This window comes from Narcine bancroftii, chromosome 1 (genome assembly GCF_036971445.1).
Source record: "Narcine bancroftii isolate sNarBan1 chromosome 1, sNarBan1.hap1, whole genome shotgun sequence".
Lineage (NCBI taxonomy): Eukaryota > Metazoa > Chordata > Chondrichthyes > Torpediniformes > Narcinidae > Narcine > Narcine bancroftii.
This window is the reverse complement of record NC_091469.1, coordinates 188,372,055-188,394,874: the sequence shown is the minus strand read 5'-3', so window position 1 is coordinate 188,394,874 and position 22,820 is coordinate 188,372,055. Positions and strand designations below refer to the sequence as shown.

Below are 22,820 nucleotides of genomic sequence, written 5' to 3'. Positions count from 1 at the left end.
GGTAGGATGGAGGAATTTAGAACAACAAGGACATAATATTAAATTAGAGTGAACCATTTCAAAATTAAGACAATTTTTCACTTGAATGGTAATAGGAATCTGAAATGCTTACATAAAAGGAAGTGAATGCTCGGATAATTGTAAATTCTTATTGAATTAGACAATAGACAAAGATATCAAGAAATTTGGAAAAAAGTAGGGGAGGGGGTGAATAAATTAAAATGAAAATACCCATCAGGGACAGGTGCTGTTTTTGTTTTTTTTAAAGACTAGTAGCAATGCCTTAAATATATCAATTGTGTGGGAGTTTGTGATAGAGTTTATTTAACCAGTGCACCACAAAATATTTTCAATTTGTCAGTTTCCTACTGATTTGCTCAACGAGTCAAAAGTTTGCTTTTTCATAAAGCAGTAAAATTTGTCTTGCATAAGAGAATACAAGACTATAGATTTAGGGCAATGGAATAAAACAAAGTCCATTTTATTAATTGGAACGGAGAAATCTAACTGGTGCTTAGGAATTAATCCAATTTACACCCAATTAACCTACACCCCTAGTACATTTCAAATGGTGAGAGGAAACTGGAGCCCCTGGGGAAAACCCACACAGACACAGGAGAACATACAAACTCCTTACAGTCAATGCAGGATTCAAACCCCGGTCCCGATCACTGACGCTGTAAAGGCATTATGTTAACCACTAAGCCAACTGTGTTGCCCAATACTCGATCAAACTTCTACAGATGTACTGGGAAAGTATACGAACTGGTTACATCACAGCCTAGTTTGGGAATTCAAGTGGCCAGGAATGCAGAAGGCTGTAGAAAGTAGCAAACATAGCCAAGTCTATCACCAGCTCCGACCTTCCATCATTGAAGACATCAATGTGAGATGCTGCTTTAAGAGAGCCAACATCATAAAGGAGCCCCATCACCCTGGACACAACCTCTTCTCACTGCTACCTTCAGGCAAAAGAAATAGATTCCTCAAGTCCAGCATCTCTAGGTTTAAGAATAGATTTTTTTTCCAATGGTTATCAGGCTCTTGAACTTACCCTTGCTACTCTCACCACAAAATATTCCAGGATCACCTGTTGGTATGAAATGTCATGTCGAATTTGAAGGTTGTGGTGCTTCCATGTGCCAGCTGCCCTTGCAGATGGTCAGTAATGATTTGATAAGCAATTCCCTAATGAATTTTCTCGATGGTGTGCACAGCAGCCAATGAACACCATGAGTGAAGGGATAAACTTTGAAGGTGGGTGGGTACCATTTTTGAAGCCAGTATTGTCTGAATCATATTACACAAAGCCAAGCGAGTCACCTCACTGCTGTACTGTGTGACCATTGTAATTACCTGCTCCTGTATTTGGACTGGAAGTTACATACAAGTCTTTCTGACAGTGCAAATAAGCTGCAATGAGCCAAGAATGTAAAAAGAACATCAATCAATAATAATCATTATATTGATACAATTAGTGCTAGCTTGGCAGTGCAAATATCATCTGGTATGGTAACAAACACAATGAGGTTTTAATAGCAATTCAAGCCATATATCAATGTTAACCCACGATTTGCAAGTTTACAACCTTTTTACCTTTGATTTTTGCAATAGTTCCTCTCTGGTGATTTCTCCTACAGAATCCAAATGTGGGCAGATTTCAGCTGCATTAGACATCGTACAGAACTTTGATACTGGAACAAATAAAATTTGTTTTTTTAATTAAGAGTAATAATTGTGCACAATTTATAATAAATCTTATTGTTGATAACTGATATTAGGTAAAGTACTGACTTGATCCACCATTGCTTTAACCATTGGTTAAATATAGATATTACTACTTTTTACCCTATCAAGCAATATACACTTGGTGACAAATACTATATTATGCTACTGCATGGGGGAAAGGATGTATTTAATTTATAATTATTTTAACTAATTGACAGAAAGCTGTCAACTTTAGATAACTGAGTTGACACGGAAATTCTTATGAAGCTTGAAAGAGTAGCTACTGCAATGATATTCCCCTGGCCATGGTGCATAGAGTCAGGAATTGAGAAAAGATGATGTTGCTTCATTTAAGGGGTAGTACACATTAAATTCTCTACTGAAGTGGTCAATATAATGAGGGCAGAAGTCAATAGATTTAGGACATTAAGACAGATCACATTGTGTATGGGCTCTCTTAGCATCTGAAAATCTATGAACCTCAACTTTCATTAAACTGAGCCTTCCTTACATTGAACTTTCACAGCCTTCTTCAATTGAGAATTCAAACTATTCACTAACCTGTGGGTGAATAAGTGCCATCCTTTCTCAATCTTGAATGCCTGATTCTGGCCACCTCAGAGTCAGAGAAACATTATTCAATTAAAGTAAGCAGCAATGAAGTAAAAGATCTTACTGAATGGTTGGGCAGGCATGAGGAACCAAAATGCCCACTCCTGATTCTATTCCTTGAGATGTTAGCTCTGCTAAAATCTCTTCCTATTTCATAATTCCTGTGTGCTAGTCCAAAGTTCTAATGTTTAAGCACATTGACAGCAGTTTGATATGCAAGACATGACATCCCTCAGGTGACTGCTTCATGCTGCTATAGTTTGCAATATGATTTAAAAATCTAATTTCCTTTGCATTTGATAAAAGGTAATACCTGTATTTGAATAAAAAGTATGAACAAAGGCAGATTCCATTGCTTCCAAGATCCAGATGTCCACCTGATTCGAGTTGTTATGATAGAAGGTGGGGTAAGAAAGATTCCTATTATATCCTTGGATTTCTTCATTAAAAAAAAAACAACCCTCACCTCATAAAAAGAAATCTGACTACTGGTTGGACTGATATTGTACATACTCAGAAGTTGTAGTTTTGAATGTCATATGCAGGTAGAATCCTTTAAGAACATCCTACAGGTAATGGTGTGGTTAAACAGCCACAATGAACCAAGTTGTCACGCATGTTGGAAATCAACCATATTTCTATCTATTTGCAATGGATTCTTCAACACAATCGCAAATGAATTCGAAGGGCGACTGTTTTTTTTTAAATGGGCTTTGTTTCAGACACAACAAACACTACTCGGTGTTGAAATGTGAGTAAATACGAAGAACTTGTGATGCCGGGTGTGGCGAAGGAGGAAGCAACCGCAAACCTAAACAGCTGTCAGATGCCAGAACAGTACTGACAGGGACCAGCACCAAACAAAAGACCCGCTCAACACGGATTATTTTTCCAAAAAAGATACATTTTAAAAAGATGTCAAAACTCCAGATTTTTACCTTTTCTAAAACCTGCCCGCTCTATCTGTCGTTAACACCTTTTCTTCGCCCTCCTTTAGTATTTTCTTTCAACGATGCACTAGTCGCACCTCCGCCATGTTTGAAAAACTCACATACTCTGGTGCACTCTGGGAAATGCAGTTCCACTGCAATTGCAGGACTCCAATCGCTCAGGCGTGACGCAAAGAACCCTGGGACTCGGGAATTAAAATACTGCAGATGTTGGAAATCAAAAATCAAAACAGAAAACGCCAGAAATGCTCACTAGGTTAGACTGCATCTGTGGAGAGAGAAACGGAATTAAAATTTCAGCTCCACGATCTGTCATCAAAACTAACGAGAATTTAAGGCATATTTTCAGTTGCAAAGAAGGATGTGGGATAGCAAAATTTATCTCACTTCTGGGAAAGCCAATGGCAAAAATAGAAATTAATTCATCAATAAATCCAATTGGAATTTTAAAGTTAAATTGGATTAAATTTAAATGAAATCAGAGAACAAGGAAATTATTTTGTGTATCCAGACCAGATTAGGAACAAAGTCGTCAATGTTGATTTAAAATCAGATTATTGTTAAAATGCGAAACACCCAGCTAATCAGATCTGACTGCAAAATAAAACTGTTGGACCATTATTATATCCATGTTTCAATGCAGCATATGTGGCTTATTTGATCTCAAGCACATATATAGCAAAAGGAGAAATCAGATAACATATATTAAGATAAAATAATCTAACACAGATTCCCACCACAAATGCTCTCTTTTCTATTGTCTAACATTTTCAATATTATTGAAGTGTAGTGCATTGGATGCCAATTCTGTCCTCAGGCAAAGAGGAAATATCACGCCATACTATTTTTATGAGTAAAAATGTTAAGGAGCAGTGACTTAGTTCCAATTAATATTTATTCTTCATTCAACAAAATATATTTCTTTTAAAAATATATTTATTGAGTTTAACATACAAGCACAAAAAATTGACAATTACATAACCATTAATTTGTATACAAGTAATCACGCACAAAAAATGCCAATAAAAAAAGTAGAAACGACATCAATAATTGCTTAAAATACTTCAAAAACATAAAATTGAAATGATCTATACTGCCATGTTAAACCCATTTGCTGAAATAACTTGTACAAAATAAAGGGAAAAAAAACCTAAAAACTAAATGTAATCTAGCCCCTCCCTCTAATCAAGGTTAACTTACAAATACATTTAAAAAAAATCAATAATGTGGAACCACTGGTGACCCCTGGAGAACAGACAATAAACCATCGGAAAATACAATAATTGTTAATTCTTCCAATTATAAGAATGAGCCCCACAATTTCATAAATTGAACCTTTCTATCTTTAATATTATATCTTTTTTTTTCTAAACTTAAAACAGGACATTACATCCTATAACCACTGTGTATGAGTAGGGGATGAATCATCTCTCCACTTCAGCAAGTGTTCCTCTGTCTATTGTTAGAAATAGAAATACCTTAACAGAAATTGCTCGAATCAAAAATTGAGAACAAAGAACATTTATTATAACAACAATGCAAAGTTGGGTGCTTCCCCTTACCCTGGGAATACACACATACACTGGGGCTCACCCAACTTTTATACAGTGAATTTCAGTATCAGAATACCCTCCCCCTTACATTCTTCTGCCCCCTGGATGGGTTTGGCATAGGCAATCCTTCCTGCCTACGTGCAGTTTCAGTGGACTTGGAGGACCAGGGGGTATCCTGTCGGTGTCTTCTCATTTCATTATCCCCATTGTCCTTATTCATAACCTTGCCCTTGTCCCCATTCACACCTTTCCAACTCTCAGAGCCTACAGTCCCTTCATATGCAGAGTTCGCTAATCCTGTCTAGGGTTTACTAATTATATATGCATAACTTGATAAATCTGTGTATGGCTTACTAATTATATATGTAGAACTTGGTACTTCTGTCTAGGGCTAGGAGACCCTTATCTCATCCAGACTATCTCAACTTCCTACATTCTATTATTCCTTACCTCTCCTAATCTTATTCATAAGGTGGGCTCACTGATCCTGTCCAAAGGCTGACTGCTTTCTGCATCCTAATTTCCATGCTTTGCCTGTTCATACTGGTTCATGTGTCTGTACTAGTTTGCCCATCTTTCATATTTTTATGTCAAGTTTACTCATCTCTCACACTATCAATATGGTAAAAGCTAAATTTTTTTCCTGAGATGCAGACATAAGTTTATCTGAATCACCAAAAAAAAAACAATTAATAGGCAAAGTTCCAAATTAATCTTAAGAATTGTTGATAAAGTTTGGAAAATGCCTTACCAGAAAAATCTCTAAATTTGGGCACTTCCAAAACATGCAGATCAAAGAAGCTTCAAAAATGTTTGGAGCAGTGACTTGGTTCCCATCAATATTTAATCCTTCTTTCGGCAAAACTAAAATGCAAATGACACGTTATTGATGATTCAGAGGGTTTGCTCTGCGTCAAATAGTTGCAGCGCGTTCTCCATTGCACCATTAATTACATTTCAACAGTCTCGTTAACAACATGTTTATTAGAAAGCTGTGAAAAGCAGCACAATACAGTAATTATAGGAGCCTTGCTCTACCGTTAAACTATAAACCTCCAGAGACCATCTGCCCAGTGCCTTTTGGATAATGTAGTCCTCGGCTGGAGTACCCCGAGACCGGAAATACGTCATTCTGTCAGTATCTTCCTTCCCTTGGCTGGAGTCCGCCGAGACCGGAAATGCGTCCGTCTGTCAGTATCTTCCTTCCCTTTGTAAATACGCAGTTCACCCCCGGAGTGGAGAGACGATAGTGCATGTTGGGTTTGAAAGACAAAACATTAATTTTTGTTGAGAGGAGTATCGAAGAATGTCGACGGGCAAGAGTTACAGGAAGAGAAGAGAAGAGGAATCGGACGAGGAAGATGAGCAGAGGGTGGTGGAGGTCAGGTAAGAGCCGAAGCTCGGTAGCTCGATCTGTCGCATGTCAAAGCAACTGGGCATCATCTAAAATTACTTTCGATTTAAATTAAGTTGAACTTTGCTTCATTCAACAAGCTTGGAAAAAGTCACCCTTTTTTCTGCAAGGTTCCTTCATCATTGATAATCCTATTGTTGTTTAATGGCTGTTTAGCTATGGAGGCGATAATATTTAGCAGTTTCTGCACCACTCCTACAAGTCAATTTTTTTTTAACAAGTAAACATTCCTTTTGCGTTCTCTCAGCCACACTTATATTGACCGTGGCTCATTAGGTCCTTTCAGAGCCAAGAGTAAATTCACATTTGGGCCTCATCAAAGTTACACGTTTCTTTCATAATTGCGTTTGAAATTTTATTTTTCATCTTCTTAGAAAGTAATAGATTTTAATCAGCATCAACATATGTAGCTTTTATAAATGGAATAGAAAGTAAGAGCAGATTGTGGTGAGGCACTTTTGCAGTGGCGAACCAGCCCCGTTTGTCACATATGGTTGGCTGCGGCAAGGATGGTGTTGTGGGTCCATCTCTTCAGGTCCAGACTGGAAGGGCATGGGCATGCTGGCATCATCGTGATGCAAGTGTTGGGGGGGGGGGGGGGGGGTGGGGGCGGGACCAGAGATGGGCTTAACTGCAGCGCGGAGTTCAAAATAAAGCAGTTATGATACTTGAGCTCACAGCCTGTTATCTCAGTCACTTTGCTGCACTTGCTGATTCAGAGGGTTTGCTCTGCGTCAAATAGTTGCAGCGCGTTCTTCATTGCACCATTAATTACATTTCAACAGTCTCGTTAACAACAATGAGACCTCAATGAGTCTTCATGTCCTGAAGACTCGACACAATGGAACCAGCAGCTGTTGGCTGTAATGGTAGAGATCATGTTTGCATGGCAACTAGCAATGCCTTACTGTTGGATTATACTTGGCTGCCACCAGGGGCTGACACGGAGCAGGACACACAGTATGCAGAGCTGTAATGAAGACTTCCAGCCTCATGGCATGCCTCATGGTGCTATTTACAACAACTTTAAAGAACCTTCATCCATGTGTTGTCTAGGATCTCACACATTACAAAATGAGACATGGTATTAGAAGTGAGATGAAGGAAATTAGAAGGAAATACTTTAAAAGGTAAAATCTAAAGTCAGCAACTGATCAGTGGAAAAAAAAAGAAGCTAACACAGTGAAAAATGCAAGAATTACATCCAACAGTGAAACTTCAGCTGACAGGTAATGTGGCTGAAAATTGAAACAGATTTAAACAGCATTTTGGGTTGTATTTAGTGACAGTTAGAGCTGATAAGAAAAGTGATAAAGTTAAAGTGTCAGTTTTCTTGCATCTCATGGGTGATGAAGTCCTGAAGGTGTATAATAACCACATTTGCTGCTGAAGGAGACAAAATGAAATTGGAAAAAGTAATGGATCCGTTTGAGGCATACTGCATACCTAAACATAACATGACGTTTGAGAGGCACAGTTTTTTCACATGTATACAGAAAATGGAACAAAGTATTAATCTGTATGTGACTGAATTGAGAAACAGAAGAAAAATGTGTGAATTTGGTGGACTGACAGACTCGCTGATAAAAGACAGACTTATGTGTGGCATTCCAGATAATAGTCTAAGGGAAAGACTGAGAAGAGAGCAAAATCTAGACCTGGAAAAAGCCACAGCACTGTGTAGAACTGCAGAAACTGTAAAATTGCAGGCAACAGAGCTGTTCAATGACACTAGCTACAATGTGGATCCAGTGAGCAAGAACAGACATAAACCATTTAACAAAAAGCGTGCCAAAGTGGAAAGAGAGGCATGGCCAGCGAACAAAAATAAAAGGGACAATCGAAAGCCACAACACCTACCAAAAAAGTGTCCAGCAAATGATAAAACATGCTATATGTGGAACAAAAGCAACCATTATACCCATTGCGGTAGGAACCAAGTGCAACAAAGCAAGGTTCATGCAGTAAATGAAAAGGAGATAGAGTAATTCTATGTAGATGTTGTGACTGAACACAGAGATTGGATGTTGAGATTAAAAGTGAATGACATATACATTTCAGTTAAATTGGATACTGGAGCACAAATTAATGTAATATCAGAGACTGATATTACATTAGACCCACACCAAAGATGTATGGAACAAAAGTGAAGGTGACAGGATGTTCAGGTACCGATATACCAGTGTAAGGAGAATGCATGGTCAAAGTGAAACACAAGGACAAAGAGCATATGCTAGCATTCATCGTGGTACCAAAGGATGTACAGGCCATACTAAGTTTAACAACCTGTGAGAAAATGAACCTGGTAAAGAGTCCTCGTCGTGGAAAGCGAAGGAGAGACAGTCTATGATGAACTCATGAAAGAGTACAATGGCCTATTTCAGGGTCTAGGCTGCCTTCTAGGATACCACATGATCAGAGTGGATAAACGTTTGCCACTAATAATACATCCATGCAGAAAAGTTCCATTTGCACTTCAAAAGCAACTAAAAGCAGAACTGGACAGGATGGAAAGCCTGAATGTGATTCAGAAGATAGATGAGCCAAACAGAGGTCACGTCATTATGGGCAAAAAGAATGGAAAGCTTAGAATTTGCTGGGATCCAAGAGATCTGAACAGAGCAATAAAGATTTGGCAAGTTAGATGCATCATCAGGATTTTGGCAGTTAAAATTGGATGAAGCAAGTTCAAGACTGTGCATCCTCAGTTGTCTATTTACCAGATACATATTCCTAAGGTTTCTATTTGGAAATGCCTCAGCTTATGAAGTGTATCACAAAACTATCCATATGGTCTATGAGTACCTGGACGGAGTTGATACCTCAATGGATGACATAGTATGGGGAACCACGAGGATGGAACATAATGAGAGACTAAGGAAAGTGCTGGAAACAACAAGGAAAGCAAACCTGAAGCTGAATAGAGAGGTTCAGCTTGGGGTGACATAACTAACATTCGTAGGATATTATTGGCAGTGAGGGCATCAGACAGATCCCAGAGAGGTGTCCCCCATTTGGAACATGCCAAGGCCACAATGCGTAAAGGATGTACAGAGGATTAATGGAATGATCAACTATATGGGTAAATTTATACCCAACCTCTCAGAAAAGACTGCTCCATTGAGAAGACGAACAGAAAAGAACATTGAATGGGAGTGGAATCATGACCATGAAAAGTCATGGAGGAACTAAAGAAACTACTCACAGAGAAACCAGTTCTGAGGTTTTACGACCCAGTGTGACCCATCAAGATATCATCAGATGCATCACATAGTGGGCTCGGTGCAGTTCTTCTGCAAAAATAGGATAACTGGTAAACCAATGCGTATGAATCATGCTTAATGACAGACACAGAGACGCGATATGGTCAAATTGAAAAGGAGCTGCTCAGCAATCACATGCGCCTGTGAAAGATTTCATCAGTTTGTGTCAGGACAAGCAATCAGTAATATTCCAGGTAAGCCATTGTACACAGCAGACACTTGACTGGAGCTGTTGACATAAGAGAGCCCGCAAACACCAAAATGGATGAAGATGTGAATGCTTTCATGAACATGATCACAAGTGCACTGCCCGTATCAGATGCAAAAATGGAGCTCATAAAGTCAGACAAACAAAGATGAAACACCGAGACAACTGAGAAAAAACATCTTTGATGGATAGCCCAACATTAAGCAGGACTGCTCACCTGACGTTTGAGTACTGGAACTGCAGGGCGGAACTATCAGTAGTTGAAGACATCATCTACGATAGAAGCAAAATTCTTATCCCAAAGGGTTTGAGAAAAGAGATGCTAAAAAGGATCCATGGAGGACATTCAGAATCAAATAATGTAAGAAAAGAGCTCAAGAGGTGATATACTGGCCAAGAATCAACAATGATATAACAAATGAAGTGTCAAATTGTACAATATGCCAGAAATATCAAGCAAGCAATCCTGCAGAACCACTAAAGCCACACCCAGCACCATATAGACCTTACCAGAAGGTAGGCGCTGACCTATTCAAATGTGAAGGGAAGGACCATCTTGTAGTCACAGACTATTACTCCCAGTATCCAGAAGTGTGTAAATTACCACTGCAGATGCTGTAATAACAGATATGAAAGCCATATTCTCCAGACATGGCTTGGCAAGTGAGGTCTTCACCGACAATGAACCCCAGGTTTGCAATTTAAAGTTCTGACAGTTTGCCAAAGAGTGGGACTTTGTACACACCACGTCAAATTCTCATTTTCCACAGTCCAATGCTCTAGTGGAAAAATCAGTTCCGACAGTGAAAAGACTGATGAACAAGGCAAAAGACAGTGGAACAAATTTCTACCAGAGCGTGCTAGTATATCGCACAATGCCTCTTGAGTGTGGTATGTCACCAGCACAACTCTTTAGGCTAAGATCAAAACTACCCATTCAGGAGAACCTCCTAAAAACAAAAGAGGGGGAGAAAGTTCAAAGAACAACAGAAAGAATTACTTTGACAGAGGATCAAAAAACCTATTGGAACTCTACAATGGTGACCAAGTAAGGCTAAAAGACAAAACAAACTTATGGACTCCGAAGGAACTGTCCTTGGTGAAGTCCAACCAAGATCATGCACCATTCAGACAGATGAAGTTGCTGTTCTGTGAAGAAATCATTGAGACCTTCAAATTGTACCAGCCACAGTAGATGGAAAGATGGATACTGTTGAACAACCTGAATACACAGCTGAGAAGACATCATCTGAGGCAACAACTCTGATTCAAGGACAATCAATCAGAAGATTGTCAAGACACGTGAATCCTCTTAAAAGACTCATTGAGCAAATTTAAAGACTCCTGCTATATCTTATTCACTCTTCAAGTTTTAGTGTATGTAAATGTGAACACACAAAACAAGTTTTAAAAATGTTAATAATATTGATAATATTGAAAATGTAAGTTATTGGTGTTAAAGTTAAAATTGCAGTTATACAAAGAAAACATGTTAGTTAAAAGTAAGCTACTTTTTGTTTTAAGAAAGGGAAATGTAATGATAGAGATCATATTTGCATGGCAACTAGAAACGCCTTACTGTTTCATTATACTTGGCTGCCACCAGGGGCTGACACAGAGCAGGACACACACTATGCAGAGCTGTAATGGAGACTTGCAGCCTCATGGCATTCCTCATGGTGCTGTTTACAACAACTTTAAAGTAATGAACCTTTTCCTTCATCCATGTGTTGTCTAAGATCTCACACATACAAATACAAGATGAAACATAGGTGCTATTGTGTTAAAGCTGTCAGCATTCTGGACGAAAAGGCCCCACACTTGGTTTGGTCAAGCAGAGGCCCAGTTCCAGATCAAACAGATAACCTCCAATTTGACAAGATATTTCTACATCCTCATCAGCTCGCTCGACTAGGAAGTCGCCTCATTAGTTGATGACCTCATTCAGCCGCTGCCAGAGGAAGGAAAATATGTGACTCTGAAAAACCTCTTCATTAGCACATATGGCCTCTCATAATGCGAGAGAGCCCGCCAGGCTCCTGCACTTGGATGACCTAGACGATAGGACCCCCTCTGCCTTTATGGACAAGATGCTTGCACTGGTGGAAGAGCACAAGCCCTACCTTATGTTCGAGCAGGCGTTCCTCAAGCTGATGCCTGAAGACATCAGACTCCTGTTGGCCAACGCAGACTTCAGCAACCCGTACAAGGTTGCGGCGCAACTGGACGTTCTCTACCGTTCCAAGCGTGAGGCCATAGACTCAGACAGCCACGTTACACGACCACCAACAAGTACATTGCCCAGATCCAGTCCACCACGTGAGCAGGCCGCCGCTCCACCAGTAAGCAGAAAGATCCGATCCCAAATGGTGTTTCTACCGTGAAAGTGCCGCCAGCCATGTTTGTTCCCAGGAAACAACAGGGACTGCTGTCGTTAGTGGCTGCAGCGGCTGGCCAACTGAACAGCCTTCTCTATGTCTGGAACAGCATCTCAGACTGCATGTTCCTCATGAACTCTGGGGCGGAGGTGTGCACGAGACCCCATGCAATGTCCCTGTATGCTGCCAATAATATTGCCATCAGAACCTTGGAAAAAGACGAATTCCTGTACATTGCGGCGACACCACTTTCCAATGTCCTTTTCACGCTGGCTTCAGTGGACAAACCTCTTGGCTGCAGATTTCTTGCGGGCACACTCCCTACTCGTGGACCTCCAGGGCAGACGACTGGTTTATGCTGACATTTTCCACACTGTGCCCTGTGGTACGCCCAATGATCCGTCCACCCAACTCGCTTTCCGTGGAAACCCAACATGGTCAGTATAGCTGCCTCCTTGCAGAATTTCACTCCATTCTGTGCCACCAGTACATGGCAGCCATGCCGAAGCACAGTGTCCAACATCACATCGCTACCACTGGCCTACCAATGTATTCGCAGGCTCCCCGCCTGGCCCTGGACAAACTCAATCTCGTCAAGGAAATGTTTAGACGCATGGAGGAGCTCGGCATTGTCTATCATTTCAATAGCCCGTGAGACTCACCACTCCACTTGGTGCTAAAGTCCAATGGCAGCTGGAGACCCTGTGGCGATTACAGATGCCTCAACAATGCCAGACTGCTACCTAATTCCCCATAACCAGGATTTCGCAGCGAACCTCTATGGCGCAAAGTTTTTTTCTAAAGTCATCTTCATCTGTGGATACTGCCAGATCCCCGTGCACCCGGATGACATCCAAAAGACAGCTGTCATCATCCCATTCAGCCTGTTCAAGTTCCTTCACATTCCATTTGGTTTAAAAAAAAAGTGGTGCAGACATTCCAGCGCCTTATAGACATGGTGGGCAGAGACTTGCATTTTCTTTTCATCTACCTCGACGATATCCTAGTAGCCAGCAACATGCCTGAGGAGAACGTGACACAACTGCGCCAGCTGTTCACTCACCTCGCACAGTTCGGTCTGACCATTAACCCGGAGAAGTGCCAGTTTGTCCTTACAGAAATAGACTTTCTAGGTCACAAGATTGCTGAAGACAGCACCACCCCTCTATCCAACAAAGTGGATGGCATATGCTGATTCGCCAGGCCGATGGTACTGAAGGGCCTGCAAGAGTTCGTGGACATGGTAAATTTTTATCACAGATTCATCCCCATGGCAGCCAAGATTATGTGCCCCCTCTTCACTCTGTCAGGTTTGACAAAGGAACTCGCATGGACAGACAAAGCCCACAACACTTTCGAACAGATCAAAGAGGCTCTGGCCCATTCAATGATGCTAGTCCACCCGTGGGTGGATGTACCAATGGCCCTCACAGTGGGCGCAATTCTTGAACAGTTCGTGGATGATTCATGGAGACCCCTCACCTTTTTCAGTCTCCACCTGAGGCCGCCCAATATGAAGTACAGTGCATTTGACAGGGAAATACTCACCCTCTACCTGGCCGTCCGTTACTTCCGGGAAGGGCATCTGTTCACCATCTACAAGGATCACAAGTAGTTTACTCTTGCCTTCTCAGTTCTCCGACCCATGATCTGCTCGACAGCAAAGGCCCTTACCCTATGTCTCCGAATTCACCACTGCTATCTGACATCTATCAGAAAAACACAATGTTGTCAGGCCAGCAGTCAACGCAACTACTATGATCTGGCTCGTGCACAACAAGACGACCCAAAGACACTCAGCTTCAGAACTGCAATCACAGGGTTGCAGTTCCAAGTCGCTAATGGCACTACACTTCTCCACTAGTCCCCGCCCAATAGAGGAGGACTGTATTTGACATAATCCACAGTTTGAAACACCCCTCAATCCTCACAATGGTGCGACTGTTGTCCGCAAGATTTGTTTGGCATGGCCTGTGCAAACAGGTCATGGAGTGGGTGAAAACCTGCACAGAGGTTCAGCACCACACTAAGCACCACCTCCAGCAGTTCAATGCCCCGATCTGCAGGTTCCAGCATGTCCACATCAATAGAGTCGGGCCCTTGCCAGTCTCCCGGAGGTCACGTTACCTGTGGTGGACAGGTTCACTCGTTGGCCAGAGGCCATACCCATTCCGGACGCCTCCATAGAAATATGTGCCAGCGTTTTACTCGCCACCTGGGTCTCCCGTTTTGGTGTCCCTACAGACATTACCACTGACCAGGGGGTGCAGTTCATTTCCGCCCTGTGGACAGAACTCTCTAAACTCCTGGGCACCCAGCTGCATCACATCACTGCTTACCACCCTCAAGCCAATGGGCTAGTTGAGCATTTCCATTGCTACCTCAAATCAGCGTTGATGGCACGCCTCAAAGCCCAACTGGGTGGACGAACTTCCTTGGGTTCTCCTTGGGATATGCACAGCGCACGAGGATGACCTCTGAGCCTCTTTGGCTGAACTAGTCTATGGAGAGACCATTGCAGTCCTTGCCGAATTCCTCCCGCCAGGACACTGACTCAGCTGTCGTCCTCGAGAGGTTACGTGACAAACTGGGCTCCATTGCACCACCCCCGGATCATGGCATGGTCAACCGCCCTGCATCTATCCCCCTGGATGACGTTCTGTGAGTATGCATTTGTGCAAAGGGGTGCACTCAGTGACCTTATGAGGGTCCATACTGGATGCTGCACAGGAATGCTTCCATGTTTACTCTTGACAAGGAGTTATTTGCATTGGACTGTTTGAAACTAGCTCATCTGGATGTCCCATCCAGTACAGGTTCTCCCACTAGTGCATAGAGGTCACCTGCTGAAACAGTACACCTCACCCTCAATGCAGCGGAAGATCATGGGTGCCCGTTTTGGGGGGGGGGGAATGGGTTGTGTGGCAGTGCTAATGTTTGCAGCGGTGAACCAGCCCCCCCCCCCCTTGTCACGCACAGTTTGTGGGGCAGCCGCGGCGAGGGCAGCATTGCGTGAACATCTCTTCTGGTCCAGACCAGAAGGCCACGTGTCATCGTGACACAAGTGCCGGGATGTTGGGGGCGGACTGGAGACGGAGAAAGACTGCAGCGTGGATTTCAAAATAAAGCAGTTGTGATACTCGAGGTTGCAGACTGTTGTCTCAGTCGCTTCACTGCGCTTGCTCACAACCCACTACAGGATAATATTTGTATAATTCAGATGTGGCTGGGCTCTTAAGTGTAGAAATGATGCTTTAAAAATACCAAGAAATGAAGTTGTAGTGCCACATGGTGGTTGCATTGAGAAACTGATGTTGTTTTATGGTGTTTAAAGCCTTCTTTTCCAATGATATGCCACAAACCTTAATCCCTTTCAGTCTCCTGGAAATTATCTGGGAACAAACCAGGGTATTTGTAAACCCAATGTTACAAATTACAAAGAGAGCAGCAAGGAAGATAGCGGGCAAGATGCAGTACTCTGACATTGGAGGTGAAGGGAGAAATATCGTCAGCACTTCCATGCCTCTGCATTTGAGAAACCAAATGTAGTCCCGTTAAAACTCATCCTACTTTCTTGAAACCTTTCGTCGCCCAAAACTCTACTACACCAATGTCCAAATTTGTATATTTTATTTGCCTTTCACTTCATGCAAACCCATATTAGTTTTGTTTGTGTTTCATTCTTACTGTGTATTTAAATCCCTAAATGTCCCCACTTTTCTGCAACTTTTTGAGTTCTCTTCATTTCTCTCATTTTGGCCTTTTGTTCCATGAATTCTGTGGCCCTACCATTCAGTTTGAATATAAGCTGTAGTTGTGCAATAACAGTGGAATAATCGCAACAGTTAAAGTTATTGTTCTCTATTGCTTTGTAATGTATTGTTACTGGGAATATGATAACAGGCCAAGTTATCTATCACCTGTTGCTTGTATCTCAACTTTGGAATACCATAAAGTTTCAGTCAGTGATTCTGATTTATAAACAAATTAATCATTCTTCCTTCTCACTTTCTGCAACTTTTTTTAATATAAGAAAACCGTGTGCCATGTCTCATGTTAATCTTGATTGTTTCCTAGGTCAAAATTAGATGAACTGAAGGAAATTCAGAGTTTGAGGAAAAGACAAAATGGAGTGAGGTAAGACTAATTCACATGGTGTAAAATGAGCACATGAACTTTACATAAAGGGATGCACCAAATTATATCTCTGCTTCTAAAAATTAAACTAATATTCAGTGGAGTTCATGAAAAATACTTTTCAAAGGAGCCATGTCAACAAGTTGCATCTGTTCCAACACAGTCCCTTTTGGCTCTGTACACAAAGATGGGTGAAGCTTTGTGTGCAAGTGTCTCATGTAATATGATTACATTTGAAATAATAAATTACTGAAACCCAGAATAAACTCCCAGAATAATAGGATCAATTTTTAACTGTTTTAAGTCTCAGCAAAGTAGGTCTGTGATATTTGAATATGGCCGGGGAAGATAGAGGAACACTGGACTTTTTTTCAAGGTGTGAATGAAAAGTGGGGGGGCATGGCCATGCTGTGTGGCTGAGCAGACGTGCTTCTTCGAGCTCTCCAAGAAAAGTTACCAAAAGATGACCAAAAAGCGGTTTTGATAGAATTTATTTGACTGGAAAAAGTGTGGATATATCTGTTATTCGGGTTGGTGTAGGTCCCACAGGTTAAGAACCAGACCAAAGTGCAGGTATAAAGCACACGTTTATTTCGGGGATGGAATTGAGACAACAGGGTCGATATGTCAAGTAAACTCCTACACATACATAATATGCAGGGGGTAAATGTAAACTTTTGGATGACGAGGGGAAACTGACAGAAACTGGGGAAGTTACTACAAAAGCATACACATTCAACAATCAGATCAAGGTGATGTTACGTGCCCCCACCCCTTGACTGGTACGGACTCGGTTCTGCTACCTAGCCTTGAGTCTCACTCCAACCACAGAAGGTGATACTTACATGCCACGGGGAGTCCAAAGAGGCAGAACAAAGGAGCACATGGTCCTTTATAGTTCTGGGGACAAAGCTGGGGGGCCAATCGTAAGGGTCAGTGTGGGCCCCGTTGGTTGCTGTGGCCAATGACTCGAAGCCAAGTGCAGGGGCTCAGCAGGGGTGAACTGAGGTGATTCACCTGGGCCAATTGTAAGGGTCACCTTGATGGCTTGGGTTGAGTCTTTGACCTCGATTGGCAGGTAGTGTGTCCTCCGAACAGAAGCGCAGCAGCGCCACTAGGTGGTGGACGCTGCCTCTCCATTATAATATCTTCTGAAGAAAACTGTCGAAGGATGACTGGAAAATTGCACAGAAAAAAAACAAAATCAATGATGGAAAAAGCTCTGGCTTCACCACCCATTCCAATGGGCAGCATGGGTAGAGATGCCTTTTCTTCCCAATGAACACTAGATCTGGAAACTCAGTTGCCAGAATTTGGAGGACTGGGAAAATGTTTCACAAATGTGGAGATTCCTATTAAAGAGCTTACCACTTCAGTGAAAGAGGTGAGTGAAGTTATTAGCGATTTAACTGAAAGAATGGATAGAGTTGAGAGAGATCTCAGCAAACAAATTGAAAGAATTGAAAAAGCAAGCTGAAAAATGGGTGACAGATGAGTAACTTCTTCTGGACAAACTGGTTCACATGGAGAAACAGTCAGAGGAACAATGTAAGAATAGTTGGCCTGAGAGAAGGTACAGAAGGCAGAGGTGCTGGGAAATTCTTCAAGGCTTGGATTCCTCAAGTCCTTTGCACCGAAGGAATGAATCCATATTGAACGTGGTCACCAAATGGGTGAAGCCCACCCTCGAACTGTTTTGGTGAGATTGCTGAGCTTCAAGGATAGAGAGATGATCCTGAGAGTTGCTTATAAAAATACATGGAATTCTTGTTCCCAATAAAGTGGGACAATGCAGAGATCAAGGTTTTTCAAGACTTCAATAATGCAGTAATTCAGAAAAGAAGAGAGTTCAATGTGGTCAAGAGCAACTCTAAGAAAAGAACTTGAAGTACACGATGTTTTACCCAGTGACGTTGAGAGAGGAAATCTCTGAAGGCCACAGAAGATGCTTCAAAAGAGGAGGTGGAAGAGTTTATTCGACAAGGAGCAAGAAAAGGAAGATAGACATGAGAAAGATTGACTGTGAAAAGACTGGTGTAAATAAGATATTTTATGGATATAGTGAAGTTTTATTTTTGTGAAGATTGTCTTAATTTTATTGAGAAGTATCAAAGTTTTATCCTATCTATGCTTCCCGGTGAGCTCGGAGAGTGGAAAGAAGGTACTGAAGGTAACAGTACAATGCAACCTTGTTTGGAGGGGGGGGGGGGGGGGGGGGTAATGGCGTCAGTAGGGAAGTTTAGTTTTCAAGATGGTGATTTAGGGTGGGGTTCTTTTTCCTCATCCCTGGAGGCTTAAATTGGCTTTTTTTCATGGGCCTCGAGGACTTCCTGTCTATGTCACCGTCGGAGCAGAGGTTGCATAATTTTTAGGGTGAGGGTACAGATCCTGAAACTGTTTACATATCTATTTATCTGCACAGAATTTATAATATGCTGCTATGGATAAAACATTGAAGTTTAAAAGTTTGAATAGCTTGAACAGGATGGTCAAAAGGAAAAGAATACTTGCATATTTAAAAAGGATAAAAGCTGATGTGGTTTTTCTCCAAGAAACACATCTCATTAAAGCAGAACACGACAAACTGAAGCAGTAATGGGGGGAGGGTGCAGTTCTTTTCTTCATCATTTAATTCAAAAGCAGCGGGAGTGGCTATCCTAATAAAAATATTCTGATTACAGTAGAAAATATTTCTGTGGACCAAGTAGGTAAATATGTAATGATAAACAGCAAACTTTATTCAGAATCTTGGATGTTGATGAATATCTACACTCTAAATTATGACAAGGCCCTTATGAAGGACGTGTTTCAAAAGTGGCAGAGGGAAGGCAAAATATATTGATTGGTGGAGACTTTAATTTTTGTTTGGATCCAATTCTTGATAAATTGGCAAAAACAGTAATGAGCTGAGGTAATGAGGTGAAGGGATTAAATACGAGTAATCTCTTTCTTTAGGATTGGACTTGCCTCCCCACATCCATCAAATTTAAGTCTTTCATATATGAAAGAGTTAACTCGTTTTATTCAAAAAATATTATTCACGTACTAGAATAAACTTGTTTTTATTATCGTTGAGTTTGAAGGACAGAATAGTAAAAACGGAATACTTACCTAGGCTACATTTGGATCATTCAGCACTAACTTTAGTATTACAAACATCAGAGACACAGGAAAGCAAATATAGGTGGCGATTGAATACAATGTTGCTAAAAAGGGAAGATTTTAGACAATTTATAAGATGGAAGATTGAAAATTTTTGTGAAACAAATTTGGGATTCACAGATAATAGTTTTTTTTAATATGGGATACATTAAATGTATACTTAAGAGGACAAATCATTTCATTTACAAAAAAGATTAAAAGAGGATTTAATGTAGAAATAAGCTGGAGAAAGAAATAGGAGAATTAGAAAAAGAATATTAAAGAACGGGGGAACAGGATAAATATAGAATAATGGAAAATGAGAAAATTCAGCACAATACTTTGCAAACATAGAGAAGACAATATTAAACATAAAACAGAAATATTATGAATTAGGAGAAATGGCACAAAGTATTGGCATGGCAAGTGAAGGCTAAAGAATCAGCAAAAGCTATAAATGCTATACAGAAGGTAAACGATAGTTACCTATAATCAGAAAAAGATAAATTAAATATTTATACAATATAAAAATTTATACAAATCTGACTTGATGAGGGACGAGGCGGAAATAAATTCCTGGATGGTGTGAAACTCCTGTAGTTGAATGATGAGGACAGACAGAAATTAGATTTACATTTTACTTGGGACAAAATTGAAAGAGCATTAGGAACTCTTCAGGCTAACAAAGCTCTGGGTGAGGATGGATTCCCGGCTGAGTTTTATAAAGAATTTCAAGATTTGCTAATGCCTTTATTTATGGATGTAATAGAGTGAGCAGTAGAAACTCAGACACTGCTGGATTCTTTCTCATTGCCAATAATTACTGTATTGCTAATAAAGATGGAGACTCTCTGAAAACTTCTTCGTACCAACTGATATCTCTCAGACTACAAAATAATAGCAAAAGCACTGGTGAAGAGGTTGGGACAGTATTTACCTAAATTAATACATTCAGATCAAGTGGGATTTGTTAAGGGTAGACAAGCGTCAAATAACCTGGCGTGATTATTTAACATAATACATTTAGCTCAATCAAGGAAGGACCCCAATATAGTAATATCACTAGATGCAGAAAAGACATTCGATAGACTTGAATGGCCTTTTTTGTTTAAAACATTAGAAAAGTTAGGTATAGGATGAGGATTTATTAACTGGATAAGGGGATTACGTCAAAAACCATAAACATAAATAATAACCAATAGCCAAACATCAGGAATGTTCCCATTTAGTCGATCAAGTAGGCAAGGCTGCCCCTTCTCTCCGGCATTATTTGTTATGGCAATAGAACCTCTAGCAGAAATAATTAGGGGCGATTCTGAAATTAAAGGCTTTGAGGTCTGGTGAGTCCAACACAAAATTAGTTTGTTTGCCGATGATGTACTGTTGTACATGTCTGAACCCGAAAGGTCAATGAAAAAACTGCAGGAAATTTTAACAAAATATTGAAGAGTATCAGGGTATAAGATAAATGTGGATAAAAATGAAACTTTACCATTAACAAATCATGACTACGAATGTTTTAAAGCAAACCTATGCTTAAATGGAAAAGTGAAGGGATTAAATACTTGGGAATTATGCTTGGTAACAACTTGAATAACTTGTATAAGTTGAATTTCTCCCCTCTGCTCGCAAAAATAGAAAAAGACTTACAGAAATAGAAGGATCTGCCCCTAACATTAATAGAGTAAGTTAATTGCATTAAAATGAAGATTATGCCAAAGATTCAATATTTGTTCCAGTCATTACCAATATATTTACCAAACAAACTTTTTAAAATAATAAATTGTTTGGTAAGACAATTTTTATGGAATAATAAAGTACCTAGAATAGCATTGGAAAAATTGACGTGGGATCATAAATTAGGGAGATTGAGGCTCCCAGATTAAAAAAAAATTATCTGGCTTCTTAATTGAAATTTTAGCCATTTTTCTTTGAAACTGATTTACCAAAATGGGTCCATATGGCACTGCATGAGATGGATGAAACCTTGCCGAAAGATTTCACAAAAAGATGGAATTGAAAATTAATTAAGAGAAAGACCTCAAACCCTATATTGATTCATTTGATAAAGGTCTAGCAAGATATTAATGACAATATAGGAAGAAAAACTGGAATGTCTTTAAGATCTCCACTATGTAACAATCTGATGTTGCCTATGATAATGGGAAATAGAATTTTAAATATATGGTCACAGAAAGGGATTTGCTACATTGCTGACTGTTACAAAGATGGGGTTTTAATGTCATTTGAACAAATGAAACAAACTTATGGTGTTTCAAATGCCACTTTTCTTTGTTATTTACAACCAAGGGTTTTTCTGATGGGTATAATACCAACATTTATTACAACATGATTATCCAACTGCACGAAAACCAACAAGGTCGGGTCAGATACAGCAATGAGCTCTCTGAACCCTTCTCCATTAACAATGGCGTGAAGCAAGGCTGTGTTCTCGCACCAACCCTCTTTTCAATCTTCTTCAGCATGATGCTGAACCAAGCCATGAAAGACCCCAACAATGAAGACGCTGTTTACATCCGGTACCGCACGGATGGCAGTCTCTTCAATCTGAGGCGCCTGCAAGCTCACACCAAGACACAAGAGAAACTTGTCCGTGAACTACTCTTTGCAGATGATGCCGCTTTAGTTGCCCATTCAGAGCCAGCTCTTCAGCGCTTGACGTCCTGCTTTGCGGAAACTGCCAAAATGTTTGGCCTGGAAGTCAGCCTGAAGAAAACTGAGGTCCTCCATCAGCCAGCTCCCCACCATGACTACCAGCCCCCCCACATCTCCATCGGGCACACAAAACTCAAAACGGTCAACCAGTTTACCTATCTCGGCTGCACCATTTCATCAGATGCAAGGATCGACAATGAGATAGACAACAGACTCGCCAAGGCAAATAGCGCCTTTGGAAGACTACACAAAAGAGTCTGGAAAAACAACCAACTGAAAAACCTCACAAAGATAAGCGTATACAGAGCCGTTGTCATACCCACACTCCTGTCCGGCTCCGAATCATGGGTCCTCTACCGGCACCACCTACGGCTCCTAGAACGCTTCCACCAGCGTTGTCTCCGCTCCATCCTCAACATCCATTGGAGCGCTCACACCCCTAACGTCGAGGTACTCGAGATGGCAGAGGTCGACAGCATCGAGTCCACGCTGCTGAAGATCCAGCTGCGCTGGATGGGTCACGTCTCCAGAATGGAGGACCATCGCCTTCCCAAGATCGTATTATATGGCGAGCTCTCCACTGGCCACCGTGACAGAGGTGCACCAAAGAAAAGGTACAAGGACTGCCTAAAGAAATCTCTTGGTGCCTGCCACATTGACCACCGCCAGTGGGCTGATAACGCCTCAAACCGTGCATCTTGGCGCCTCACAGTTTGGCGGGCAGCAGCCTCCTTTGAAGAAGACCGCAGAGCCCACCTCA

The 22,820-nt window shown here is 41.0% G+C and overlaps 3 protein-coding genes across 7 annotated transcripts in view; 1 reads left to right on the top strand and 2 right to left on the bottom strand.

Annotated features, from left to right (window-relative positions):
• The window catches only part of usp20 (ubiquitin specific peptidase 20), a 91,281-nt gene extending 87,779 nt beyond the window's left edge, over positions 1–3,502 (bottom strand). Inside the window, exons 1-2 of one of the 4 annotated variants that reach the window (XR_011340124.1) lie at positions 3,279–3,502; positions 1,597–1,694 (exon numbers count right to left, since the gene is read on the bottom strand). Coding sequence is in view for 3 of the 4 variants with exons in the window: in XM_069885205.1 (XP_069741306.1) it covers positions 1,597–1,677 (81 nt within the window). In the remaining variant the exon portion in view is untranslated. Of the gene's footprint in view, positions 1–1,596; positions 1,695–2,289; positions 2,356–3,278 lie in introns of those variants that run through there. The other 3 variants (XM_069885205.1, XM_069885222.1, XM_069885216.1) reach the window with 3 other exon arrangements.
• Positions 3,503–4,410: 908 nt separating this feature from the next.
• Positions 4,411–22,820, bottom strand: part of LOC138736151 (torsin-1A-like) — a 65,194-nt gene continuing 46,784 nt past the window's right edge. The window contains exons 5-7 of one of the 2 annotated variants that reach the window (XR_011340114.1): positions 5,882–6,050; positions 5,595–5,707; positions 4,411–4,746 (exon numbers count right to left, since the gene is read on the bottom strand). Coding sequence is in view for 1 of the 2 variants with exons in the window: in XM_069885160.1 (XP_069741261.1) it covers positions 5,971–6,050 (80 nt within the window). In the remaining variant the exon portion in view is untranslated. Of the gene's footprint in view, positions 4,747–5,594; positions 5,708–5,847; positions 6,051–22,820 lie in introns of those variants that run through there. The other variant, XM_069885160.1, reaches the window with a different exon arrangement.
• Positions 6,007–22,820, top strand: part of c1h9orf78 (chromosome 1 C9orf78 homolog) — a 45,622-nt gene continuing 28,808 nt past the window's right edge. Inside the window, exons 1-2 of the mRNA XM_069885183.1 lie at positions 6,007–6,229; positions 16,184–16,243. Coding sequence (XP_069741284.1) covers positions 6,150–6,229; positions 16,184–16,243 — 140 coding nt within the window. The 5' untranslated portion in view covers positions 6,007–6,149. The remainder of the gene's footprint in view (positions 6,230–16,183; positions 16,244–22,820) is intronic.